The 19749-nt window shown below is 37.0% G+C and overlaps 1 protein-coding gene across 1 annotated transcript in view; it reads left to right on the forward strand.

The window, feature by feature from the left end:
• The first annotated feature begins 265 nt into the window (after positions 1 to 265).
• NDUFS1 (NADH:ubiquinone oxidoreductase core subunit S1) overlaps positions 266 to 19749 on the forward strand; it is a 219565-nt gene continuing 200081 nt past the window's right edge. The window contains exons 1-5 of the mRNA XM_053698653.1: positions 266 to 421; positions 15470 to 15543; positions 18833 to 18924; positions 19213 to 19320; positions 19617 to 19693. Of these exons, the coding sequence (XP_053554628.1) occupies positions 15474 to 15543; positions 18833 to 18924; positions 19213 to 19320; positions 19617 to 19693 (347 nt within the window). The 5' untranslated portion in view covers positions 266 to 421; positions 15470 to 15473. The remainder of the gene's footprint in view (positions 422 to 15469; positions 15544 to 18832; positions 18925 to 19212; positions 19321 to 19616; positions 19694 to 19749) is intronic.

Here is a 19749-nt window from a genome sequence, read left to right on the forward strand (position 1 = left end):
TATTATGGGAATAGCCTGACGTGTGGTTGTGATTTGTGGGCAAAAAGTAAATATATAACATAGTAAATGTTTTCGTTTAGCGTTAACCCTTTGATGACACGGTTAATAATTTAAATAATCCAGGAATCTCTGAAGCACACACTTGTGAAAATTGCCCACGTGACGTATGTATTCTCGCATTTCGAATATTGCCTAAATCGTATGTCCCGCCTCTCCGGAATTTGCCGAACAGGAATGTCTGCCTTCATGTCTGCCGGAAATTGCCGAAGATCTTGCATAATATTTGACGGACATTTCCGACCTCTTTTTTCATCTGCGACGAAAGTTTCCGAGTCTGCCATATTGGATGAGTGGGACAGTCGCTGTTGCTCTGGTCTAGAAGGCCAAATACCCCAAAGGAGTCCAAGCGCAAGTGACTAGGGTGAGTGAGGTTCAGCTAAAAAGTATAGTGTTGCATGTAGCTACTCACATACAAGGAGAAACGTGCTGGTTGCGTGTCTATATAGTCTGTGAGCCGGGTCACTCTATGCCCTTGACAGTTCTGCATGGGGACTGGTGACTCTGACTCTCCCCTTACTAGAGAATAGCCTTCTCTTCAACCCAGTGACAAGGGCAATAATGTCCCCTGTCACGTCGTCCTTGTCAAAATGTTGGTTACTGTTTGTCTTTACTAAAACGTTCATTATTTAAAGGGACACGAAACACTTTAAGACCACATGCATAGTAAACAAATAGGCATTATACATGATTTAATTTGCTTTTGTGTAGAACGACAAAAAAAAGTGCTTGCCCTATGCTCCCTAGGGAATCGGAGAAGCAAATTCTGTAATCTAGGTTTCCATTAAATGCTACAGACTGTCGAAACTGACAACATTGTAGACCATTATTGTCCATAACAAACCTTTATAGCTATCCATGTGTAGCCACAGATCGTTACTAAACTGTCAACTTGAAATGTGTTCTAAACATGTTTTGTGTAAGTCTTAAAATAATAAAAATAATAATAATGACCCGTTAAATAGTAGGCTGACCATATTTCCTTGAGACAAAAACGGGACATTGGGATGTCAAAAACGGGACAGGGTTAAAATTCTTTATTCATAGGGAAAAAAAGTAAGATTTTAACAAAAGTTCTTTTATGACATGAATATAAACTATTGAGCCAACAATTATCCTTAGCTGAGTTGCCCAAAATCATTGTTACATGGTGGATAAACGGAGAAAAATGTGGAAATAGTTACTTCATAATTGTTATTTATAACGTCTGTACAACCAGCACTGCAGCAGCATAATAATAAGCATAATTAATGACAATTTAATTGATTGACAGGCACAGACACTGGTTTTACCTTGGCCGTGCACAATTCTTGCAGAACTTAGACATTTGATCTACTTGATCACTATGTTTGTATGTTCACACTGTGACACAAGAAGATGGTAAGAATTATCTCTCTGGTGATGGTCAGCCACTAATTCGGGTGATGGCAGAGGCAGATGATCATCACATCAGATGATGACAGATCTAGTCTGACTCCTGTCCTTACTAGGCACTAGCTAGTAGTTCTAACTTCCCTCTCGTGACCAGTCTCTCTCCTCAGTTCAGTCTGACAGCTCACGACTGAGTACTGACCTGCTGTCACTTGCTTTCAATGATCATGCCCCTAATTTTGAGTGCGGGCGGCATAGACGCGGTGCTGTGGATCATGTGGGCATGGCCACCCAACCCAAACCCTGCAGTTAAAAAAAAAAAAAACTACCCTTCCTGCCGGCAGGGAGTTTTAAAAATGTTAGTAAGTGGTATGTGTGCTAAAAAATTACACTTGCGCTGGTCGCACAGTCTAATAACCCTCAAAACGGGACAAAATGAATATTATTAAAGAAACGACGGGACAGGGGAAGAAACATAAAATAACGGTACTGTCCCTTTCAAAACGGGACATATGGTCAGCCTATTAAATAGAGACTTGCATTTTAAAACGCTTACGTCGTAGGTGCTCTCTGTGTGTAGCATATACCTTTTTAATATTTTTGTTTGCTAGTCTTGGTATTAACCTTTTAACTGCGTTGCAGTGTTCTATTCCATCTTAACCGTGCCAAGCTTTAGCGCCATTAGGACGGAATAGAACGTCCAAGCCGTCTAACTGTCCTGAAGCCAACGGCGCTACCTGGATGGGATTGCGGTCTGGAGGGTGTGCCTATCTTCATAGGGACGCCCCCCCTGACCTGATCTCATCATTGAAAAAGAATACACACATATCCTACACGAGTGGTAGCTAGCTGCTTATTGGTGCCTATACAGATTTGCTTTTTTGTCTCTTCATTGGCTAACTAGACATGTTCAGCTAGCTGCCAATGATTTTTCAGCAAAGAATAACAAGAGAGTGAAGCAAATTTGATAATATAAGTAAATTGGAAAGATGATTAAAATTGTATGTCCTATCCAAATTTCACAATACATTTAACTCATTTGCAGAGCTTAAAAAGGAGCATGGAAGTATACATAATCTAATTGAAATGGGCATGTAATTTTAGGACTAGCAACCCCCACTAGTATCGAGTTGATTACAAGTGGTGCAGTATTTTTTTTTTTTTTTTTTTTACATAAGCAAAAACTCTGCTTGGATTTTTATTTTTGCACTTTTTGGGTTGCATTCGTATTACAAGTTCCAAAAAACTCATTTTGCACTGGAGTTAACCCAAATAGAGCAAAAAGCAAACTTACGTTTTCGCGTGCATGTATTCCTCAATAGAGATCAGTGGGGGGAAAAAAATAACACCTGAGATTGCTCAAACTCCATCGCCTTTTCGCCTTCCCCATAGAAGTCAATGGTGAAAGTTTTTTGTTTTTAAAAAAAACACACAAAAAACGCCCATTGTGCAAACAACATATTGTTTTAAAAGATAGATTATCCCTTTATTACCCATTCCCTAGTTTTGCATAACCAACACAGTTATATTAAAATACTTTTTACCTCTGTGATTACCTTGTATCTAAGCATCTTTTGACAGCCCCCTGATCACATTACTTTTTTATTTATTATCTATTGACTTGCATTTAGTACTGTGTTGTGCTAAATCTTAAATAACTCCTCGGGCATGAACACAATCGTATCTATATAGCCCACATGAACTAGCAGTCTCCTATTATGAAAAGCAAATAAAAAAAAGCATGCAATATGAGGCTGTCTGTAGTGGCTTAAAAACAGGCAGACATTTAGAGGCTTAAATGTTCAAAAGTATATTAAAGTGAAAGTCAATCCTAGCGTTGTACAAACGCTAGGATTGACTATTGAAACAAATAAAGGGGAGTTTCATCCATGAAGTATAAGATACTTCATGTAGAAAGCTCCTTTATTTGTTTCAACCAATCGCCGTTCTTAGCTGCTACAGCAGCCCACAGCTAACAAATGTTTTTGCTTAGAGGTGACGTTTTCACCTCTTAGCCAATAGCCGTGCAGTAAATCGGTCTCCCATGGGCAGCTAAGAACGGTGATCGATTGAAACAAATAAAGGAGCTTTCTACATGAAGTATCTTATACTTCATGAATGAAAGTCCCCTTTATTTGATTCAATAGTCAATCCTAGCGTTTCTACAACACTAGGATTGACTTTCACTTTAATATAGCAATATTGGTTGTGCAAAGCTGGGGAATGGGTAGTAAAGTCATTATCTATCTTTTTAAACAATAACAATTTTAGTGTAGACTGTCCCTTTAATGGCAAAGGGCTATACAAAAAAAGGTAGGCAAACGGCTTTAACATTGAGACACGTACATATACATCTTTAGCAATGTATATTTGTGTGTGTATATGTATAGTGGGTCAGTAATGGTGTGGGGTGGCATTTCTTCGGGGGGCCGCACAGCCCTCCATGTGGTCGCCATAGGTAGCCTGACTGCCATTAGGTACCGAGATGAGATCCTCAGACCCCTTGTGATACCATATGCTGGTGCGGTTGGCCCTGGGTTCCTCCTAATGCAAGACAATGCTAGACCTCATGTGGCTGGAGTGTGTCAGCAGTTCCTGCAAGACGAAGGCATTGATGCTATGGACTGGCCCGCCCGTTCCCCAGACCTGAATCCAGTTGAGCACATCTGGGACATCTTGTCTCGCTCCATCCACCAACGTCATGTTGCACCACAGACTATTCAGGAGTCAGATGCTTTAGTCCATGTCTGGGAGGAGATCCCTCAGAAGACCATCCACCACCTCATCAGGAGCATGCACAGGCATTGTAGGGAGGTCATATAGGCACGTGGAGGACACACACACACACACACTACTGAGCCTCATTTTGTCTTGTTTTAAGGACATTACATCAAAGTTGGATCAGCCTGTAGTGTGTTTTTCCACTTTAATTATGAGTGTGACTCAAAATCCAGAACTCCATGGGTTAAAACATTTGATTTCCATTTTTTTAAATTTTTGTTTGATTTTGTTGTCAGCACATTAAACTATGTAAAGAACAAAGTATTTCATTAGAATATTTAATTCATTCAGATCTAGGATGTGTTATTTTAGTGTTCCCTTTATTTTTTGGAGCAGTGTGTGTGTATATGTATATGTGTGTGTGTATATATATATATATATATATATATATATATATATATATATATATATATATATATATATATATATATATATATATATATATATATATATATATATATATATATATATATAATAAATAAATGAGAACCTGAAAACTTAAAGGGACCTAAAAAACGCAAAACACAATCGTCCTTTACGCTTCAATTCATTCCACAATCTCAGAGCTGTGGTTAAAGTGATGGTCAAGTATGACTAACTACATCTTGCGATCCTAATGTAACTAGCAAAATAATGTGACTTTCATCATTTCGCCATATTCATTCTAGTTTGTGCGCTATCTTATATTATTTTCCTACCTTACTAATATCCATCCTCCTCCCGTCGATTGTCCGCCATTGTTTTTTCTGCTGTCACGTGTTTTTATTATCCAATTACAGTACAGGCCACTCGGGGAATCAGCTCTAAGTAAAAACACCCTTATTCAATTCTGCGCATGCCCTAGCTCCGTAACCGAGGTGAGACAGAGATTAGGATGCGATTACGGAGCTAGGGCATGCGCAGAATTGAATAAGGGTGTTTTTACTTAGAGCTGATTCCCCGAATGGCCTGTACTGTAATTGGATAATAAAAACACGTGACGGCAGAAAAAACAATGGCGGACAATCGACGGGAGGAGGATGGATATTAGTAAGGTAGGAAAATAATATATTTGTTAGAAATAAAATTAGAGGCGCCCTTAATTACTAGCAATGTTCCGCCAGTACTAATGTGCAAAAGTGCTGCAAAACTGTCATAGAAAAAGTTGTAAATATTGTCAATAATACAACAAGAACAGTAATAATAAAAAAAATAAAAAAAAACAACCTACAAATAGATTTAAAACTTGTTAGGTTAAGAGTATCTTAATATGATATAGTTTACTATGATGAATAAACTATCTCTTTAACAATGTGTAATATGATAGTCCACACTCTCAGAGGTATTTATAATCTCCAGGCGGCAATCTCATTCCAGAAAGGTGTTGGCAATCACAGGTTCTGTTCAAAAAGAGAAAAAAGAGAGAAGAGGCGCCAAATGGTGTGTATCGTTTTGAATTCAGTAGGCCTTGCCCCCAAATAAAAACTACTTACAAAATTTCCAGCACTTGAGAAGTGCCACAAATGCCTTCTGAACTGTTAGCAGCCGTCCAGCTAGCTGAAATGTATCAGAACTGCTTCTATACTGTGCTGTTTAAGACAAAAAAACACAAAAGTGCCACAATAGTGTGTATCAGTGTGATCATTTGATATAGCGCAACAAATGTAATGTACTCACAAGATGTAAGGCACTTGAGAAGTGCCACAAGAGCCTCCTGGACACTTGTCAGCTGTCCAGCTCACTGATAGCATCGATCTCCCCTAGGTTCACTTGTTCGGCTCACACATGGGCTCCAATGCAGCACACTTAGATCTCCCTGCAGCTCAATGTTCAGATGAGTGCAAGTATGGCTACCAATATTGGATGTGCAAAGTTGCTAAAAATTGCTGTGCTACTTGTACTGGTTAGTTAAAAATATGTATTTATTAAAAACAATGTTACACTACGCGTTTCCCGGTTACTCAGACCGCTTCCTCAGGTGTAATTTCAGATACAAAGTAGCAAAATTTTATAGCCCCATATCGGCGTCTATCCCGACCCAGGGCGCATGCGTGAGCAACTAAAAAAACCTTAGCCAATCAGTGCCTAAGTTCGATTTATCTCTGATGTGATTGGTTCTCACTAGGGGGCTTGGTTAATGACGTGCCCGCTGTCGGGTGTGTGATGTTTATCATCGGCGCACATGTCAGTTTTAAACTGACAGATAAACAAATCGTAAGTATTATATTACCAAGGTGATACTGTCTCCCCAATGTTTCTTTGGCACCAATTCACTAGAGTTAGTTGATCATGCATTTACATATAGTAAAAAAATATATAAAAATACTCAGAATGCAAATGTTATGACTCATTTCTAAACATCTATATGCATTATCTGATTTTCAAAACCGCTGTGATCGGACTGATAATGAAAGTTAATAATATAACATAAAATGTATATTGATCTAAAATATAAACATAAATCAAATGATATATATCGAATAAATTATAACATGACTGTTGCTGTTATTGACATATATTACAACTGTTGATATATAGGTCTTATATCTTAATTAAAAGCAGCCATGTCTATATTTTCGTTTAAGCCATGGGGTTGGAGAGTCTTAAGCTTCCAAATCCAAAATGTCTCTCTCTGTCTTAGACCTGTGATTGCCAACACCTTTCTGGAATGAGATTGCCGCCTGGAGATTATAAATACCTCTGAGAGTGTGGACTATCATATTACACATTGTTAAAGAGATAGTTTATTCATCATAGTAAACTATATCATATTAAGATACTCTTAACCTAACAAGTTTTAAATCTATTTGTAGGTTGTTTTTTTTTTTTTATTTTTTTATTATTACTGTTCTTGTTGTATTATTGACAATATTTACAACTTTTTCTATGACAGTTTTGCAGCACTTTTGCACATTAGTACTGGCGGAACATTGCTAGTAATTAAGGGCGCCTCTAATTTTATTTCTAATAATTTTCATTTGATGATTTCTGGCTTTTGTTAGAGAGCGACCATAGAGATTAATATATATGTTATACACAGAATCACCATACACTTCATAGTTGTATTTCACTTTGAACAGAATATATCTAATAGTTTTATTGGATATTACAAGGTAAATTTATAGATTATTTTATGTATCACAGCTAACACATTGTTTTTTTATATAGCACTAATACATTTTTATCGTCCTTGTTTAGAAATAACAGCAACAGTCATGTTATAATTTATTCGATATATATCATTTGATTTATGTTTATATTTTAGATCAATATACATTTTATGTTATATTATTAACTTTCATTATCAGTCTAGTATATGGTTATCTGTCCGATCACAGCGGTTTTGAAAATCAGATAATGCATATAGATGTTTAGAAATGAGTCATAACATTTGCATTCTGAGTATTTTTATATATTTTTTTACTATATGTAAATGCATGATCAACTAACTCTAGTGAATTGGTGCCAAAGAAACATTGGGGAGACAGTATCACCTTGGTAATATAATACTTACGATTTGTTTATCTGTCAGTTTAAAACTGACATGTGCGCCGATGATAAACATCACACACCCGACAGCGGGCACGTCATTAACCAAGCCCCCTAGTGAGAACCAATCACATCAGAGATAAATCGAACTTAGGCACTGATTGGCTAAGGTTTTTTTAGTTGCTCACGCATGCGCCCTGGGTCGGGATAGACGCCGATATGGGGCTATAAAATTTTGCTACTTTGTATCTGAAATTACACCTGAGGAAGCGGTCTGAGTAACCGGGAAACGCGTAGTGTAACATTGTTTTTAATAAATACATATTTTTAACTAACCAGTACAAGTAGCACAGCAATTTTTAGCAACTTTGCACATCCAATATTGGTAGCCATACTTGCACTCATCTGAACATTGAGCTGCAGGGAGATCTAAGTGTGCTGCATTGGAGCCCATGTGTGAGCCGAACAAGTGAACCTAGGGGAGATCGATGCTATCAGTGAGCTGGACAGCTGACAAGTGTCCAGGAGGCTCTTGTGGCACTTCTCAAGTGCCTTACATCTTGTGAGTACATTACATTTGTTGCGCTATATCAAATGATCACACTGATACACACTATTGTGGCACTTTTGTGTTTTTTTGTCTTAAACAGCACAGTATAGAAGCAGTTCTGATACATTTCAGCTAGCTGGACGGCTGCTAACAGTTCAGAAGGCATTTGTGGCACTTCTCAAGTGCTGGAAATTTTGTAAGTAGTTTTTATTTGGGGGCAAGGCCTACTGAATTCAAAACGATACACACCATTTGGCGCCTCTTCTCTCTTTTTTCTCTTTTTGAACAGGAAAATAATATAAGATAGCGCACAAACTAGAATGAATATGGCAAAATGATGAATGAAAGTTACATTAGGATCGCAAGATGTAGTTAGTCATACTTGACCATCACTTTAACCACAGCTCTGAGATTGTGGAATGAATTGAAGCGTAAAGGACGATTGTGTTTTGCGTTTTTTTAGGTCCCTTTAAGTTTTCAGGTTCTCATTTTATATTTAGGCATATATTAAGGTTAGTGTGTTTATGCATATATTATATATAAACAATTCATCACTGCTTTTTCAAGTAATCTGCATTCAGGAAATGTTTTAAAAGCTTTTAAATCTGTAATTTTTTATGCAAAGTTTGCAGGGCCGTGATACTGTTGAGCAGTCTAGAAATATATCCGTTGATGCTATTTTAAACATGGTATGAGTGATTTGTTTGTTTAATGTGCCTTTAAAGTGAATGTAAAGGGCTTTTTTTTTGTTTGTTTTTTAATAACCTTTGAGTACTAAGCACTTTCACACTTGGGTGCTAAGCTTTAAGTTTTTTTTCTTTTTTTTTCTTTTTTCAGATCCCCAAGACTTACACTGACGATTACCTTTCCAACGGTGGGTCTTGGGGGTCTGTAGCTGCTTAGATGCCCAAGATACAGGCTTCTAAGCAGCATGCCCCCTGCTCCTATACTTAACATTGTTAAGTATAAATAAAGTTGCGCAGTGACGTCATCACGTCATTGTGCTTGACGTCAGCGCGCATAACGTGAAGCCCCAGCGATGCCTGTCACTATGCATTCCCGATTGCCCGGGTGGGAGCCCCCAGATCTCCCTCAAAGTGGGAGAGTGCTAGCGACGGCTCTGAGCCGTCGTTGGCACCAGAGTGGGAAACTGCAACTGCTCAGAGCCGTCGGCACTCAAGGGGTTAATGAAAAAGTTCCTAGTATCTAAAAATACTCTTAAAAACAGGGGAACTTTCATTCAATAAACTTTACATTGATGCTTCTTTTTTAAAACACTTACCTTTTCTTTATGGAAAGCAAACTGGCAATTCTACTGTAGCAGATAGATGATGAATCCGGGTTTCTCCAATCGTTGCGTGCCCCCTTTAGTGTTCAGCTTGTGGGGCAACGCAACGATTAGGAAGCCAGATTCATCATCGATCTGCTAACTACAGCAGGAGCTGCGGGTGGAGGATTGCCGGTCTGCTTTCCATTAAGAAAAGGTATTTTAAAAATGAAGCTTCAATTTAAAGTTTAATGAATAAAAGCGCTCCTGTTTTTAAGAGTATTTTTAGATACCGGGTACTTTTTTTTAAAATTTAATTTTACATTCACTTTAAATCGGAAAATACAAATATATGTGAACAGTTTCTTTCTCCTGAATGTGTGGGCTGACTCCTAGATTCTGAACAAATTTGTTGAGTCCTGACATACACAATTTTGATTAAAGGGACGCTGAACCCAATTTTTTTCTTTAATGATTCAGATAGAGCATATCATTTTAAGCAACTTTCTAATTTACTCCTATTATCAATTTTTCTTGGTTCTCTTGCTATCTTTATTTGAAAAAGAAGGCATCTAAGCTTTTATCTTGGTTCAGAACTGTGGACAGCACTTTTTTATTGGTGGATGAATTTATCCACCAATCAGCAAGGACAGTCCTGGTTGTTCACCAAAAATGGGCCAGCATCTAAATTTACATTCTTGCATTTCAAATAACAATACCAAGAGAATAAATAAAATTTAATAATAGGAGTAAATTTAGAAAGTTGCTTAAAATTTGATGCTCTATTTAAATCACAAAAGGAAAAAATTGGGTTCAGTGTCCCTTTAACTACCTGGCTTGCAGTAACACAAGGATTAGTATTTAATGACTTCTTTGTATTTTGCTTGGAAGAGCATGGATTAATGCTTCCCATTTACCCAAAACAACAAAAACACAGTTGATTGGGAACTTCTGAGTGCTGGTCAAATATGGCTGCAATATTGTGAGCTGCTCCAGATCTTAGACTCATCTGTTAAATATTTGAGGTATCCTGTGTCCTCTGTGGTAAAGCCTAACGGATCTCAAATCAGCAAGTATTACTGCACAGTTTGAATCAATTTTAGTATCTGTCAACTATGATATTCCAGAGCTAAACCTGAGGCCTGTTTCTCTAAATCTACCCCCTCCCCCAGTAGAGCTCTTCTCTGCAGCAGCAAATTAACAAGTGTACTTTTTGTTGTTGTTGAGAAATGCTATTAAATTGGTACTCCACATTCAAGAACTTAGAGACATTTCAAGTAATATTGGAGGAACACTTTAGCAAGCTACACACCTACTGCTCAATACTTGCTTTGGAGCAAGCTTCCAAGCCTGTGCTAATAAACATGGTGACCAGATCCCTGAGTTTATACAAAAAGGAAATTTAGCTGGCAGGTTGCTGCTCAATGCAGCAAGGTCTTTCTCAGGCCTTATCAAGGAAGATTCTACATTAGAGAGCCCAGATTATACACAGTCTCTAGGGGTAGAGAGACCTATACTAGAAATATGCGACAAGATGGGAGAGTCTGGAGTTCCTATGCTAAAAAAAACTGAATTGTATATGAACTATGGAGGTTGAGAAACCAGCTTTGAGAATGTGTACAGAGTTTGGCTCCATCTGCTCTAGGGTCAGTGTTTTCATGGAAGAGATGGAGTTGACAGCCTCTGTTGTTTGGCAAAACGCTTAGGGCTCAATTTATCAATGAAAAGCGGACAGTGGCATACATATTCGCCCATGCCCACCCCACCTCTCCTCTGGCGGGAAGCAATCCACCACCCAAATTTAACATTGCATACAAGTGCTATTTTGCGCTTGCGTGCAACCCTTACCACGCACAGCCAATCACGCAAGACAGGGGAGATTGAAATTCTCCACCTAAGAGGACCGCTGCCTGATAAATCCTGGCTGCAGGTTCTCTTGTGAGAACCTGCAGTCGAAGGGAGAAGAAGGGCTTGATAAATTGATCACTTACAGTGGACACCTATCCTTCCCTTCTCAAGTTGGGAAGAGATTATGGGGCTCAATGGCAGAACTATGCAGTCTCTGACAGCACATTATCCTGTTTTGGACTGTTTGGACTACTTCTCCAATATTACTTCTACCCACAAGACTCTGCAGGTGGAAGATCCAGTATTTTTATATCCCTTCTCAGACAGATCTGATTCAAAAGTAGAAATGAGCTGATTGTGTGGATGCTATTACAGCTCCCCAGTTATTTACTCTGTTTAATATGGATTGGTTAAATCTGCAGTAGTAAGGACCTGACAGTCTAATGTGCCTTGCCGTCAGAGATGAGTATGATTTAAATATGCTGAAATCTCCATACAATGCTGAGAACTAGTTATTACTTAATTATTTCTTAATGAGGACTCCTAAAGGAAACATATGTATGTATATATATATATATATATATATATATATATATATATATATATATATATATATATATATATATATATATATATATATAATGTGTGTGTGAAAAAGAGAGGGTTGTTGTCAGCACTATCAGTTTTACCAATAAAAGGGGGTAGTATACAAAGGTCCAAATATTTAGTACTTATCAGACCTTTGGTGCAAGGGGAAAGTAGAGAATTTTTATTCACAAATGTAGAGATAATGAGCCTCTCCTGTCGAGCACTAACCAATCCCTTAAAAAATGTAATGGAATAAGCAATTCTAAAGTGATAACCCCTATAGAAGCATAAAGAAATAGTAAATATCAAAAACTGCAACCAGGGAGCATAAAAAGGAGTGATTTATTGGAAAAACCATGAGAGTAATATTAAGCAACCTGGAGGGTACTCTAAACAATTCCGATCATAGTGCACTATGAAATATCCTACCAGCTGGATGCAAAAACATAAAATTAAAAATATTAATAAAGCTGAAACAATATGAAACTAAGAGAAAAAACCTGTCTGGAACCACAGGTAATAAAGTCCCAGTAGGTAGTATAAAGAGAGTTCCCAGCAGATCAATCAAAAATATTGTAGCAACCTGCAAAAATGGTTACATTATCTTCCTTGTTATGCAGAGATTCATGAAAGGGATATTCTAGTATGATGCAAGATATAATCCACACTTCACTTCCAGACACTATTTTAAAGGGTTATAAATGTTTTCTTTTTTTCAACTAATAAAAACATGTCATCAGCTAGGTAAAGGTTTACATATTTAATCCCACTTACTTTGATTTTTAAACGAAGTTTGCTTCAGAATAAAAATTATATTTTTATTTCTCCTCCAAACGGCACTAATGCCTGCCCCTAAATGTAGGCTGGGTTTTCTCATTACCTATGCAATTCAATTAACCAATAGCAGGGCAGCAAGGATAATCTAATTTGCATATTTAGATTACAACTGTTATTTGGGCTTGTCATGTATGTACAAGAGAAGTTATTATCCTATCTGGCCAGTGACAGAAAACTGCCTGCAGCACAGTGAGTGGCTGCTGCATGCATGGTTAGTGTAGGTTGTAAGCAGCCATGGAACAAGATCAGTGACAGATGAGACACATCAGTGGCTGTGATCAGTTAAACATATTTATTTCCTCTAAAGCACACGCTCCTATAAGGTTCCGTACCGGGATTCCTGTGACACTGTCTAATTAGTGAGTATTGCCTGAGTCAGTGGGGGACCGAGGACACAATGTCACTGAAAGGAGCTGTGCAGGCAGTTTGCTTGTGGGACCAGGGACGTTCCAGTGTAGGGAGCAGAGGTCTTAAGCTTCTACAACTAACACTCAGCAAATGAGCATCCATGGGCAGGTTTATGATGTATACTCAGCAGGAAAACAAAATGGCCCAGTGCAAGCTAGTTTTGTGTTTGCTCCTGGAACCAGCTATAGTGATAATATATGTTGCTCCAGCATTACTGCTTATATACGCTAACTGCACCAGCGTCCTCACCACTCCTAACACTAACGCTGTGTGCTCAACGCTGCAAACAGCCCACTGTCTAGGAGCTACTGCAGCGGAGACGGCTCGTTTGTCACAACAATCAGATGTACAAGAGACCTCACGAAACAAGCCCAAACCCCTCCAGACCAGGGAATAAAAAACTATATCGGAAGGTGCCCAGGGTAATACAGGAACAAATGATAGTGGAGCCGGAACTTCTTCCACATAAAACATATGAACCTTATTGTCACATTAATAAAACCACAGTATATGGACAATAAAGGTCATATGTTTTGTATGGAATAAGTGCCGGCTCCACTGTCATTTGTAATATGAGGGCAATCACATGATCTGTTCCTAGTAATACCCCGCACTCTGCTCCGGCTCCTAAGCTTGACAATGAGATTTGCGCATGCGTGGATCACAGAGAAGACAGAATGCGCATGCGGGCCGCCATGACTGTTCTACCTAGGTAGAACAGTTTGATTTGATATACATGAGGAGGATCCGGAGGGGTTTGGCAGGATAAAGGTGTATTTTTGTAAATTGCAGGTAAAGAAACAAAAATTGCTTAAAGATGTTATTTGCAAAGTAAAAGTTTATGTCACAAAGTTTGCAATCATGTAAAGTTTTTTTTTAGGTTTACTATCCCTTTAACTAACAATTCCACCTTCGCGGTAAGTATTAACCAGTTCTTGGCTGTCAGCAATACTTCATATTGTTAGAACAACAGACTCCGCTGTAGCGGTAATGATGTTTACCAGTGTTGGTGCAAATAGCAGATACTGTGTCTGAAAATATCTACCGCCATAGCGGTTATACTTGCGTTGTTTGAGAGTCCCACTATCGCGGTGCCACACCTCCAGGGGTGCTGCTCTCGCACTTCTTAGTAACCTTAAGTTTGCAGTTGTTCACAGACTCCAAAGTTGCTACTATCTCAAATGATTCCGCCAGAATTCTTTGTCTCATGGAGTTCCCAACAAACACTCCAGCCAGCTACGCGCGTTTCACCCCTAAGACTGTGGGGCTTCTTCCGGCTCCAAATTCAATCAATACTTTGCAGGTGTATTAGGTGTACCTTTAACAGAAACATCACAGAGGAAAACTCCTCCCTTCCTTGAAGCCTTTAACAATTCAATGTTGTTCTTGGGGTAAAATGGTAACTATTGTTTGAACTAAAAAATAAAAATTGTATCAACATTATTATATACATATTTATGTGTCAAACAAAAAATTATATTATATATAAAGAGTACAACTACGGAATTGTAAAAAGTGCCGTAGTTGAATAATAATGACAAAATAAATATGCTTCCCTGTGATGCAGCATCGGTCGATGCTAATATGTTGAAATCCACTCTATAAATAACAATAACAATATTGTCTTATCATAAGTGAAACATACTTTCATAACTTACTGAATGACTATATTACTTTCAAATATGGCAATTTTTATCCAATAGCCATTGGTTTTCCTGTTTTTCTAAATAAGAGTCAAAGTTATATAATAATTTTAATGCTAATGAATAAGTGTATCTTATAGGATTTTAACATGGATTATTCCTCTACTTCCTTTTTCCATTTAAAGATAGATAAGATTGCACTCTCATGCAGCGACCTCATTCGCCTAAAAAGCATGCATAATTAATTTCCTCATTCATGCCTTGGGGGGCAAGAGCTTTTAAGTTAAATATCCATTTGCATTCATTCTGTAGAAGTTTTTTGTCCAGATCACCACCACGCTCTCTAAGATCAATTTTTTACAGACCCCTAAATTTTAATTCATGCTTATTACTATTATGAAAATAGAAAACATGTCGGGCTACACTACTAGTGTCAATCAATTTATTCTTTATATCTCTTTTATGCTCTTTAATTCTTTCTTTGAGCTCTCTGTACGTTTTTTCCTACGTAATAACAGGGACAATTACAGTACACTAAGTATACTACTCCTATGTATACATACATACATACATACATATGTGTATATATAATTACACAAAATAATAAAATATGTATCATCCTTTCTTTTGACTATATTCATTTTGTTTCAGCATCATGCTGCGGCTACCAGCAGTTCGCAGGGTTCTAGAAAGAGCAACTAAAGGCTCCATCATCTCAAATAATGGTAAATCTCCTAGCTTGCAAGTTCTTTGTAATAAAGCTTAATATTTTACTTCCTTATTTGTTTTACATCTTTGTATTTGAAAGTAATTTATTTCTGATGTAAAAAACCGACTCAACTGAGAACCGTTTTTCTCACCATTAAATGGACTTTCTAAAGATACCATTATTTTCATCATATCTTATAATTTACTATAAAAAATTTTTTCAATAAAATATGATGAAAAAATGGGGGGTAAAAAAACACACTTCTAACTTTGACCCTCAAAATCTGTTACACATCTACAACCACCAAAAAACACCCATGCTAAATAGTTTCTAAATTTTGTCTTGAGTTTAGAAATACCCAATGTTTACACATTCATTTTTTTATTTTATTTTTTGTAAGTTATAGGGCAATAAATAGCACTTTGCCATTTCCAAACCTTTTTTTTTTCTCTCCAAAATTAGCGATAGTTACATTGGAACACTAATATCTGTCAGGAATCCCTGAATAACCCTTCACATGTGTATATATATTTTTTTTTTTTAGTAGACAACCCAAAGTATTGATCTAGGCCCATTTTGATATATTTCATGCCACCATTTCACCGCCAAATGCGACCAAATAAAAAAAAAAAAAAATTGTTCACTTTTTCACAAACTTTAGGTTTCTCACTGAAATTATTAACAAACAGCTTGTGCAATTATGGCACAAATGGTTGTAAATGCTTCTCTGGGATCCCCTTTGTTCAGAAATAGCAGACATATATGGCTTTGGTGTTGCTATTTGGTAATTAGAAGGTTGCTAAATGCTGCTGCACACCACACGTGTATTATGCCCAGCAGTGAAGGGGTTAATTAGGGAGCGTGTAGGGTTAATTTTAGCTTTGGTGTAGAGATCAGCCTCCCACCTGCCGCATCCCACCCCCTGATCCCTCCCAAACGGCTCTCTTCCCTCCCTCACCCCACAATTGTCCCTGTCATCTTAAAGGGACAGTATACTATAAAATAGTTTTTCCCTTAATGTGTTTCCAATTACTTTTTTTACCAGTGCAGAGTATAAAATGTATGAGATTTGCTTGTTTAAGGCTTATTTGGGTGTAAGAATTAGCTGATTTTGTGTTTTGAAGCCACAACCTAATAAAATGGGTTGAGCTTGTAGGTATAATCAGATCTCATTACTTTATCACATTGTGTACATATACAGGCTTCTTTATCTTATATCTGTCCATAAACCAATCATCAATACTTGGAGAGAACAATGGAAAATTAACATTTTATTACCTTATCTCTTCTATAACCCACTGGGAGTGTACTTTCTTCTACTGACTGTGTTAACAAAGCTTGGCCTCGTGGCCAAAAACTTTCAGGATGGGTGGGGATACCACAGGCTAAATAAACTAATTCAAATGCCAATATAAGGGTAATGGAAATACTTGTAAACAATTTAATACACTCCAGCAGGTAAAGTGGATCATAGGGGAGACATTTTTTGAGTAAACTGTCCCTTTAAGTACTGGTAGAATGTCTGCCAGTACTAAAATTAAAGGCGCTTTTTTTTTTTTTTTAATTTAAAAAAATAAAATAAAAAATCTATTCAGCTGTGATGCCCCTCCCCCCGTTACCTATTTGCCGCCATCTTGGGTACTGGCAGTACCCAGTTTCCCCCCCCCCCCCCCCAATCAATATCGAGGCATAACTGCAATACTCTGAGAGCTGCTGGAAGCAATCGCTTCCAGCGCTCAATTAAAACAAGGACGTACCAGGTACGTCCATTGTCACTAACTGACAGTTTTTGCAGGATGTACCTGGTACGTCCTTGGTCGTTAAGGGGTTAATCAAAGAAAAGGGTTAAATCTGTACCTACAGTAATGTTTCTATTACGTTATGCCAGCCCACTTGGATGGACTTTTTTTTTTTTTTCTTTCTTATGACAATTCCAGTAAACATCCAATTAGTGTGTGATTGTGTAATATGACACTTTTGGAGTCCAGCCCTTAGGAAGTTTATGTAGAGAATGTGTTGGACTGCTCTCTGTCACATCCCAGCCAAAATAGGAAATTAAAGTGCCATAAAACAGGTTGAAATCTGTGCATATCCTAAAAGGGCTAATTAATTTAAAATAGTTTGCAAAAAAATTGATTAAAAATTGCTGGCAAGTATTTTAAAATAATTTTCAAAAATAAGCCTGGAACAGCTTACTCCAACCCTCTTATCAGTGTTTTGACACAGGCATTGTATTTTAACTGAGTTCACAGCTTCTAGGTATGCTCCAGCAGATAATCCCTATGCACTTTTGCATTTTACCAAAAGAACAATAAACGGATACAGCCATAAAAGAAATTGTGTGAGGGGAGTTAGAGTTTTACAATCTAGAAACTAAAAAAGGAAGGGTTAATGGTGAGGCACTGCAGTATAAATTTGCAGGTAAAGTAATTAAAGTACATATTATATTAATTTGTCTCTATCCCAACTTTTTATGTCCCTTTAAGGGGAGCGGAGGAACAGAAGGTACCAAGAAGGATTATAAATCTTATATTATAAAAAAATATATAGACTTTTTTTTTTTTTTTTAAGAAAAATGATGTGGTTTTGCTTGTACACTAATATATTTTTCATTGCAACATTCTTAAAGTTTGCAATTTACCATCACTTTAAGGAAAATGTATATAGAAATATTTTTTTCTTATTGAATTCAAATTCTTTAGGATAATTAGTCATTTATGTCAGGAGAAAGCAGAGTCATAGTAGTGTAAATTTAAAAGGCACTCTGATAGAATAAAGGATTTTATTTTTTATAAATGTTTATTTTAAAAAAATTTCCATTCTTTTACTGTATCTTAAAACTCTTTTGAAGGAGTTAAACATGTTGTCAAAGCTGCACTCCTACCCCCCCACCTCAATTCTGCTTCCAATGAGGATAAGGCTAGGGATTATCCTCTGTAGTGGATCTGCACACAAATTTGACAAGTTGTTTAACCCCTCTGCAATGATTAGAAGAAAGTAATTTGTTTTTAAATAATATGCTGTATCAAAATAGAGCATTTTATTTTACACTAGAATGTTCCTATAACTTCTAAAATAAAAAAAATTTGCTGTAGCTATACATCACCAGAATGCCAAATTAACTTTCCAACTTTCTTATTTTTATGTATTATTTCCTAGAACTTACAATTCCTGTTTAGTTTAACTCATTTCTCCTCCCCTTTTTTTTTTTTTTTTTTTAAAATCGCCAGTTAACCTTATTAACCCATCCTGTCCTGATATGTGTTTTGTAATGAAATCATGTATTACCCTTTTGTGCATTTTAGTTCGGGCGACTGCAACAGCCACAAGTAACCTAATTGAGGTGTTCGTGGATGGCATGCCAATCATGGTTGAGCCAGGCACCACGGTGCTACAGGTAAGATAATCTCAGACCTGTGGTTTGCTATAACTGAATAGAGCGTTTCAAACTTTTGAATTTAGGTTGGTTTATTGTCATATACAGTATCACTGACTCTTAATGTCAAAACATCTGCATATTAGATTTGTCAAAAGCATCATTGGTTTTTATTTTATTGAGCATCTTTGATATCAACTTCATGAAATTTCAAATCTGCTGAAAAGTGTATTCCATGCATAATCTAAAAGTTGATATATTTTTTTTTTTTAACAAATCACTTCTTTCCCCCCCCCTCTTACCTTTCAGGCCTGTGAAAAAGTGGGCATGCAGATTCCTCGTTTCTGTTACCATGAGCGTTTGTCTGTGGCTGGAAACTGTCGCATGTGTCTTGTGGAAATTGAGAAAGCTCCCAAGGTTGGAAAAATAATTGATTTAGAGCAGGGGCAAAATAGATAACCGATAAGTTTTATTTTATTTGTAAATGTTTTCTTAACCACTCCAACCACAGTATGTTTTAAATAAAATATTCAGAAATGGCAAATCAATATTAGTTTTCTCATCTATTTTAATAATTAGTGTGTTTTCTTTTCCTAGCCTAGTCATACTATTGTCATTTAAGTGTATACGAAGGACCACATTTTTTCAAATATATAAAATTATCTTACATGGCACTGTTTATTTCCTTGCTAACAAGTTTCATGTTATCACAGCCCGTGGCTGCCTGTGCTATGCCAGTGATGAAGGGCTGGAATATCCTTACAAATTCTGAGAAAACTAAAAAGGCAAGGTAAGGTAATATTCTCAGTGTCATTATTAATATTGCACAAACTGCTGGTTTAGTAT

Source organism: Bombina bombina, chromosome 1 (assembly GCF_027579735.1).
Source record: "Bombina bombina isolate aBomBom1 chromosome 1, aBomBom1.pri, whole genome shotgun sequence".
NCBI classification, from domain to species: domain Eukaryota; kingdom Metazoa; phylum Chordata; class Amphibia; order Anura; family Bombinatoridae; genus Bombina; species Bombina bombina.